The sequence below is a fragment of the Hemibagrus wyckioides genome, linkage group LG01, assembly GCF_019097595.1.
Source record: "Hemibagrus wyckioides isolate EC202008001 linkage group LG01, SWU_Hwy_1.0, whole genome shotgun sequence".
NCBI classification, from domain to species: domain Eukaryota; kingdom Metazoa; phylum Chordata; class Actinopteri; order Siluriformes; family Bagridae; genus Hemibagrus; species Hemibagrus wyckioides.
The window spans coordinates 19018074-19027522 of record NC_080710.1 but is presented as its reverse complement, the minus strand read 5'-3'; the positions used below and the strand labels follow the sequence as shown (position 1 = coordinate 19027522).

Genomic DNA, 9449 nt, shown 5'->3' with positions numbered 1-9449 from the left:
GGTAGTGATGGACAGGTGACTTCAGTATTAAAGTAATACTCAGGATACTCGTGTGTGTGTGTGTGTGTTATTTAGCTATCCAGCTAACATTACATTTCTTTATATACTGTTAACAATTATTGTTAACAAGTGCTCACCCCAGAATAATTGACTTGGGTAATAAACATAATTGCTCAAAAGAAGCATTCATCACATAGAGAGTTCTTTATTGGATAGATGGATGGATGGATGGATGGATGGATGGATTTTTTACTGGATGATGAGCAATATTTCAGAAGACAACTCTACTACGTTAGAGTACATAGTACATTACAGTATCTGTACTTCAGATAAAGTAAATAAAGTCAGTGTTTTGTACTCTTTCCAACACTGTTCACAAACATACATCTGTAATCATTTAAAAGCCACCTTTTCAGAAAATAAGATCATAAAACTATACAGAACTCTACAAACAGCTGAGATAGCAGTTGAGCTTCTACACTGAATTTTGCATGACCTTGATACACTGTGGTCTTGATACAACTATAATATTTCTAAGAATAACAGTGCAGTAGACTAGACAGGGTAAAGAAAACCATGAATTTGCTTATGAAGTCATTTTATTTTTGAACACAGTGTGAAAATATAATGTGATATGATGATGGGCCAAATATTTCAGATAATTTCCTAGCTTGACATCAGTCAGGCCTGTGTGGTAGATGTGATGCAGCTCTGAACATTCTGACCATCCTTCATGTTTTCACGTTGTTGACTTCACCGTAGCAACAGCTGTGTCTTTTTTCTGTGTTCCCAGCTGCCACCACCACCCCTCCTCTGTATGTGTGTGTTAGTGTGTGTGTATCTCCTGTGTTTTGTGTTACTGCAGATCCATTTGTAAGGATTAAACAGGAGTATACTAGCTGAAATTTCCATTACTAATTCATCTCACTGTATTGTTACGACATGAAGGGAGACATGTTGGGACAGAGCACATGCCTGTTGGTTTACTAAAGAATTGAGGAGAGACACCAGGAAGAAGTCTGAATTGTGGACATTAGATAGTGTTCTTAAGTTGTTCTTTTTTGTCTTTTGATGTTTTTTAAACTGGATTCTTAAAACCATTTTCTATTTTGCACTTACATGAATCCACCAGGTGAGGGAGCAAAGCAACACAGTCGACTTCTGCTGGTTTACAGTATATGGCCTCAACAATGGTTAAGTTCCAGCTTAATTTTCCCCTGTCATTGTGTTTATAGTGAGTTAATTCCACACACACACACACACAGTTACAGAGGCTTAAGTGTAAGGCTTTCATGTATTTGGACTATGTCTCAGTGTCTGTTCAGTGCTGGCTCTAGACTTTAACCAGCAGTGTTATGACTCAGCTGACTGTCTATGAGGAGGTCTTTTACCACATGCCAGGAAGCAATGATATGGGCTGGGTTATGAGTGTCATATGATGGAATAGAGATGAGACATAATGAAGCTGTACCTGTAGGAATGTGTTGGTGTCTGGGCTTGGCAGCTGAGTCAGTGCTCTCTGCTTACCGGCAGTCTGTTTGGCATGGCAGGTCTAACAGGCATTATAATGATAGCAGCTTTGTTCTGCTTGATATAAGAGAGCACTGAACATTGAAATTAAAATGCATTCAGTTGAAAGCATTGAAACTCTGAGAGTCAATACTGTTATCTGAACAGGCTGGATTGGTAAAACATGAAGACTTAAAGACTTGTTGATTACGAAGTTTACAATCTTTTATTGATCTTTTCTATTTATAAATGAGTAGATCACAGTTTAGCCACAATAAAAATCATTTAAAACTGTTTGCAGAGTTGAAAGGGTTTAGGTGGTACAGTACAAATCCCATTTTTGTTTTGCCTTGGCATGGAAATTGTTGTTAATTGGTTCTGCTTACCATGATGGATCTGCTTGGATATTGTGAGGAAATTTGAGCAAGTATTGTTTCTCTCGTGCCATTTTTGACTGCTTGCTTTGGACCCAGCTTATGCTATAAGCCATCTCTTTGCTAGCTTTGGCTGGGGGTGTATCTAACTCTTTAGTTTAGGAATAGTGTGCATTTCACTCAAAAGGGTTCTGCAGGAAGAGGATTTTCCCTTTGGGGGCCTGAGGATTAGGCCTTTTCTAATGTAGCATGGAAAGAAAAAGACCATTCACAGTGGGTAAGAGGTGCTAGAACTTTTGCTGTGAACACATTAATTGTGGCATGCAAATTTACTCTTCTAATTTCATAGACTAATCAGATGCTTTAGGTAATTCCATGTTTATCCAGAATAAAGTAGTGTTCAGTGGAGATTACTACTGTATTAATACTAATTAAGATCCTTTTTTATTTTGTTTTACTTGCGTATACCTCCGAGTAGATGAGTAGTTTATAGTTAAAACCCTAATAACTCATTTTGTGCTGTGTGTGTGAATGAGTGAGAAAGAGAGAGAAAGTTTTCTTGGTCAGTACTCATTATTGTGACTAATAGAACTGGTGGTGAGTGTTAGGTGAGGGTTTCACCAGTGATGAGACATATGATGGCTCATTAATGGTCGTTAACTCTGGAAAGCAGTATCTGATGACATGAATGCCATTCGGCAATTGAATATGATGAGATGAAACTAAAGATCCTGTCACTGCCTGAGAGATTCAACATTTCAGCATGCTTCACTTCACAGCATCCACGTGGGACCCCAGCATTTGTGTGTAATGGAACTGTGTTCCAAGCAGTGGTGTGCTGCTGTCAGCATTCCACACATTGGCCTGCTTTGTCACATTCGCTTGTGTGTTTTGCGTAGAACATTTAGCCTAATGTACAATTACATTTTGGATGTTACTGAATTGTAGTGTGAGGCACAACATTGTTTTTTTGTTTTTTTTTTGCTGTGTATGCAACAGAAAGCTAGCTTTTAAGTGCATATATACATGACTAGCAGTCTGTCTCGTAGTAAAGAGAAAGTGAGCGCTCGAAGGCAGCCAAGCAGAACTGATCTCTGACCTTTTTTCACGCAGTGTGATCTTAACCCACTGAGCTTCTGTGTGTGTCCTGCTGCCACTCATCCATCTATTTAACGTCAAATAACAGCCGGCCTTCATGGCTCTCTATTCACGTGCAGCTTCAGCCTACAGCCTGACTGTGTCACATACAAGTGGTCAAGTTCCTTTACAGAAAGGCTTCATTTCATGTTCAAGCTGTTTAACTATTCCTGAAGAGGAACTGCTGCAAATAGCATGTCTGATCTCTCATCGAGCTGTCATAATTCCTCTCGGACCTCATGCTAAACTGAAATAGAACATTTTATAGGGATTGGGGAATGTTTGCAAGCATTCACCGGTTGCTGGGGGGGTTAGTTGCTGGTTCATTTAGTCCTTTTCCCTCTCTGTCCACTCAGCCCTCCATTTATCATGGTAATGAAAGAGAATAGAAGGGGAGGATAGAGGATAGTAAGCTGGAGGGGGGAAGGAGCCTGTACGCACGACAGTGGAGTAAAAGGAGGTGCTCAGGACTATGCTGGGCCTCAAATACAACTTGTATGGTACATCAGAAGTGTGTGTGCGTGTGTGCCTCAAAGTAGTACGAAACTGAATTGTAACTGAAGCACAAAATGGTTTAGTTTTAATGTGTAGAATTGTGACATTTCCTGAAGGACAAAAACAAAATGATAAGTAAACCTGTTTATTGCCCTTTTTGCATGATTTACTATATAATATTGTGAAGCCTCTATGTAGATGTGGGGACTTAAATCCAGAAGAGATTGTAGCTATTCAGCATGTGTGAGCCAATTCAACAGCTAAAATTATATATATATTTATTATTACACTTTGGCCTGACTCAGAGTTTAACTGTGTTGTCACACTGCTTCTTAACAAATACGTCAGTCACAAAAGTATTCTCTTCTCTCTTGTATATGTGATTAGACCAAAGGAATTTTGGTTTTGTTTAACTCTACTGCAAATTTACTACTAAGTTCATTTCTAATAAAAACTTTTCCTGGCCATTGTGATTTGATTAAGTGGCCACAGATGACCCTGGTTACTCAGTAAAGTGACCCCTAGACTCAGTGAAACAATAAGTAGGATTCTTCAGCGAAACCCATGCTAAACCTGAGCTTTAGCACATCACTGTTTAATCTCTACTTTATTTTACTGCATTTCACTGTTAAAATTGCTATCCTTATATCACATATGACCCCTAATCAGTTTTTGTTAAAGTACTTAACTTTGCAATGGCTTTGCATTGATCTTTGGGTGTTATCTTTACTTTGAAAGAATCCCATCACAGCTTTTTTAAAGAATGTGAGATAAAATTCCACATTTTAAAGACATGCCAAAGTCTCTGTTACTTTTTTCATTTTATTTACATTACAATGAAACGTTCTAGCTTAGTTTTGTGTAATGTTGACACATTGAGTACTGTTTGAAAAATGGTCAGTGAAAGTAGAAAGTAGGGGTGTTTTCAGGTTTTCAAGATACTCTTTTATGTACAGTGTGTCGTTCACTGAATCTCTGCTGGCTGCTCTACTGCTCATGTGATTACATCATGCTCCATTGTGTGTGCTGTTTACCTCGAGCCCGGTTCTCTCGCTCTGTATTCAGCTTCAGGTCTGCAGTGTTCACTCTGATTAGCCACAATCAATTTGGGTTGTGTTTGTGAATGGACACATACTTCCTGCATGTGTGTGTATGTACATGTGTTTACTGTGTGCATATCTGTACATGAATGAGAGAAAGAGAGAAATGGTGAGAGATATGCTGCTTACAAATGAGCCCCTACAAAGGGGGAGTCTTTCCCTGTGCACCCATGTATGGTTGGAAACATAATAACTCCCTCCTGTCTTTAGATCCGTAGCTTTAGAGCTCTGTGCTGCAGTTTTTCCACTTGCTGAGGATCTTCCCTTCAATGACAGTTTTTGTGTGAAGCACTAAGTGGAAAAGCATATAGTATTTGCTCAAGCTTATCAGTGTGAGGTTTCTTTAATCTAACAGAATTTCAAGCTAAACCTTAGTGACAGTGAAAATCTAATCCTGATAACCAATTCAGAAAGAACTGCATTTTTTTGAACATGCGATGCAGCTGGAATGTATTATTTTTGCATCATCATAAAAGCAACACAATATTTCATTTCACCTATTATCTGATTATGGAACTCTGAGATTTTGTTATTATGGTAGAGTTTCAATACACAGTAATGATTAACCTTTACAGCTCATTAGAGAGTCTGGTTTGATTCCTTTTAACATGTTTTAATGTTCAGGGAATGCTGGAGTTCACTAAAACATTTACTGTCTATTACAAAGAATTCATCAATTGAATCTGTCTAAATAAAACTGATACAGGGAAACGACTACAGTTACATTCAAATCTGTTTATATTTTTGCTGTAAACTGTACAAACCTCACAATTTTGTATATTATATCTTTGTTTTTTACTTGCTTATTGTAGTCAGTGCTTTAAATAAAATGTATTTAATTGTCTGTACTAAGTTAAGTTAAGATTATCACTTATTGCTTATTTTCCCCTGTTTGTATGTTCTCCTCATGCTTTGGTGGTTTCCACACCAGTCCAAAGACATAAGTTGTAGGGTGATTGGCATCTCTAAATTGTCTACAGGGTGTAAATGGGTGTGTAAGTTTGTGTGTGTGTGCCCTGTCATGGGTCGGCACCCTGTCCAGGGTGTCCCTGTCTTGTGGTCCGAGTCCCCTAGGATAGACAAGCTTCTGTTGACCCTGTGCAGGATAAGTGGCACAGAAAATGGATGAATGGATGGCTGCCTTTTCATTAAACTTTTATGTCATCCTGTGACATCCAATTCTGTGACTGTATATCACCCTTTATATATTATACCATCATATGCTATCAGGTGCATCCTTGTGCACAACTGATATGATTAAAACAAAGCTTATGTATTTGGACAGCAATCACATTAATGGCAAATTGCATTCACATAATTTAGATATTAGATTAAGATTATTTAGACTTTTAGATAATTATGTTCCACTATAAATGCATGGAATGAAAGTTAGATGCCCTGATAGATAAAAAAAATTCTGTCCTTATATGAACTTGCTCTCTGCATTTGACTGTGAAGATTTAATCAGTCAGACTTTAGTCTTACAACTCTTTTATTGCTCATTTCATTCCCAAGTAACAACCCAAAATGTGTTCTATCTACATGTCTCCGCTGCACCACTTTCTCTTGTCCTGAGTGTCCTTGTCCCCATCCCCCTTTATACATCCTCTTCTGTGTCCAGTTGAAGTGACAGGTGGCTTTTGGGGTTTGTGTGTTAGCACGGGCCAACAGCTGCACAAAGGAGCCCCACTGGGTCTTTGGCGGGACGGTGTGTCGCCTCTCATGTGTGCCATTTGCCTCCCCCTCATCAAATCGCATCCATGTCTGTTTCTGTTGTAGTCTACAGGTGAAAAAGAGTGGTTCAGTTTGATTAGTTTGAACATCATTGCATTCCTTGATGTATCAGGGCTGCTGGACATACACCTAGCAAATAAACAATGAAGTCCTGTTTTCAAGTCAATCTCCATATTAACACATAACTTGGGCTGTGGAGATGTGAAAAGTTAAAGATACTATTTGCATAAAAAGAGGAAGCTAAAAGTATAAGACCTGCTTGGCTACATCTAGTCATTCACTAATGCTCTCAGAGATGCTGATTACTAGGTTTTTTTAAGATCTTATTACTTTAAGAGAACTAATAATATGTGCATGAAAATATTTGTTTTATTGCAACCTACATGTCTTGGACAATAATATGTGGAGTAATTGTACAGTCATTGTTTTATTTATTTATTTGGAGGAGGGGGCACAAGTTTGACATACATAGAATCAGAGACTGATTTCATTTCATTTCATATTAAATGTATTTCCATTGTAAAGCTTCGTATTTAATAATATTGCTTCCATTTCAAATGTTTATTTAATTTAATGATATATTCTGCCAAAAAAAAGTGTTATAACCCCAAACTTGTACAAAGAATACTTGATGCTATCTGACACAGCAGTGTTGAAATCAGCTGAGCGCCCACACCGTTTGAAAGTGTGGCTCCGGGGTCGGATCCACCGCAAGGGGAACGCAGTTATATCTTTCTTAAAAATGACAAGGCGTCGAGACATGATTAAACATCGTCCTCATGTCAGAAAACAAAATACGCCATCATTGTGTAGTATGAATTGTAAAACGTAGCATGTAAACAAGTGTCACAAGATCAAGAAATCCACACGACGAAGTGTGCTTCCCTCTGCACAACAATTGGTAGAGTCCAAATTTCGGCTACGGCTCTGGGGCGACCTTTTTTCTGCGCGAGCATACTATCAGCTGTTGTGTGAGCGCGTGCGGTGTGTGTTTGGTCCTCAACTCCATTTTAAAACCTATCGAAGTCGAGAGCGATCTCGACAGATTTCCTGCTCGTCAGCTGAGATTTTTGTGTTCCTCTCTTTCTGTGCTGTGGGGACAGGGGGCCGGCTGGATAGACGGAGAGAGCCGACTGGGATTTCTTTCCTTTTTTTCTATTTCGGAGGAATGAGTGTACAGTTCAGAGGAATACACTAGCGACAATCCGTCTGATCATCAGAGCAACATGGATCGTGAGGATCTTGGTGGACTAATGCAGACACAGACACGTAAGTTTAATGTATTTATCCGAGAAATCCATCTTTCCGTCAGTTCGCGTTATCACCCGAAGAAGCGGCCGAGTGATTGTGTATTTCAGCTTCACCACGTGGCGATTTTTTCTCTAATGTTAATCATATTTGCATGGAAGTTCTCTACAGCTTCATGCATGAGTTTCAACTGCGCGCAATCACGTTAAATGCATCTGTGTGCTAATCTTAGTGTCGTCTTCAGACATCATTTCTTTACTGAGGTCTTGGTTACTTTACCCTCTTATTTAGAAAACAAAGTTGTATGCTCTGTGGTTCGTCCTGTGTATGTGTCATCAGTATGTGATTAAAGCGCGACACGTTACAACACATCATAGACAACTGCCATTACACAACCTTACTGAAAGCAGGACAGGTATGTCGAGCTCGTCTGGTCTTTAACTCTCTGCTATTCACACACAAATGTCGATCTTTGATAAACCGATCCCTCATTACACACCAGTGGTCTGTGCCCTGGATCTGTTCATATAAAAAGATCTATGCGGCATGTGTTAGTGTATACTGCAGCAGCAACACCGCGACCTGGAGGCTGGTTAAATATATCGCTTCCCCATCCTTATCGCGATATTGGCTATGGCATTATGGGTGGTGCAGAAGAAGCGCCCACGTTCTTCTGTTCGAGTTGTCAGCATTCTGGTGTTCAGCCACAGATGTTCCAGATGAGTGTGTCTGTGGGTGTTTCGATGAATCATGGCATTTATACGATCCAGCAAGCAGAAATCTGTATAAAACACACTGATATTTTCATCCCTCCACCCATTGTCTGAAACCACTTTATTCCGGTCAGGGTCATGTTGGAACATGGGGCAGAAATACACACCTAATGTGATGCCGGTCCATGGCAGCACACCATACACACATTGAGACACTTCTTTATACTTGGGTACAAGTTATTTACTTATACTTACATTGATCAGGCATAACATTATGACCACTGACAGGAGCCGTGAATAGCACTGATTATCTCCTCATCATGTTAGTGGGTGGGATATATTAGGCAGCAAGTCAACATTTTGTGCTCAAAGTTGATGTTAGAAGCAGGAAAAACGGGCAAGTGTAAGGATTAGAGCGAGTTTGATGAGGGCAAATTGTGATGGCTAGATGACTGGATCAGAGCATCTCCAAAACTGCAGCTCTTGTGGGGTGTTCCCAGTCTGCAGTGGTCAGTATCTATCAAAAGTGGTGATGCATGTGGGGAGCGAAGGCTGGCCCGTGTGATCCGATCCAACAGACGAGCTACTGTTGCTCAAATTGCTGAAGAGGTTAATGCTGGTTCTGATGGAAAGATGTCAGAAAACACAGTGCATTGCAGTTTGTTGTGTTTCAGCAGCAAAAGGGGGACCGACACAATATTCGGCAGGTGGTCATGATGTTATGCTTGGTCGGAGTATAGTACACCTCAGTTACAGTCATGTAGGAAATCAGTGGACTTATGGAATATGCTGAACTCAAATATCTAGAATTGCTACACATCTTGCCACCAGTATGACGTTTTGTCCATGTCACAAGGATCAGAGTGTGTTTTCACAATCCATCTTTGGGGAATCAGCACAGTCCGATTCAGTAGGCGATTACATGCAGCAATATTCTTATCTTTGAAAGGGATATGTCGCTGTTAGACTGAGACAAACTCTTCTACATGTAACTATTCTACATGTGTATAGCATTGAAATGATCCATTATTTGATCCTGTTGACCTTTAGCACAAAGTGCAGGTGTGTGCTTATTGACAAAATACATGAATACATGTACGGTTGAATGGGAGATTCCTGATGTATAAAAGATTGTAGAG

The 9449-nt window shown here is 39.6% G+C and overlaps 1 protein-coding gene across 5 annotated transcripts in view; it reads left to right on the top strand.

The window, feature by feature from the left end:
• The first annotated feature begins 7286 nt into the window (after positions 1 to 7286).
• The window catches only part of map7d1a (MAP7 domain containing 1a), a 42736-nt gene continuing 40573 nt past the window's right edge, over positions 7287 to 9449 (top strand). For all 5 annotated transcript variants that reach the window (XM_058390234.1, XM_058390243.1, XM_058390228.1 and 2 more), the window contains exon 1: positions 7287 to 7618. In XM_058390234.1, coding sequence (XP_058246217.1) covers positions 7576 to 7618 — 43 coding nt within the window. In that variant the 5' untranslated portion in view covers positions 7287 to 7575. The remainder of the gene's footprint in view (positions 7619 to 9449) is intronic.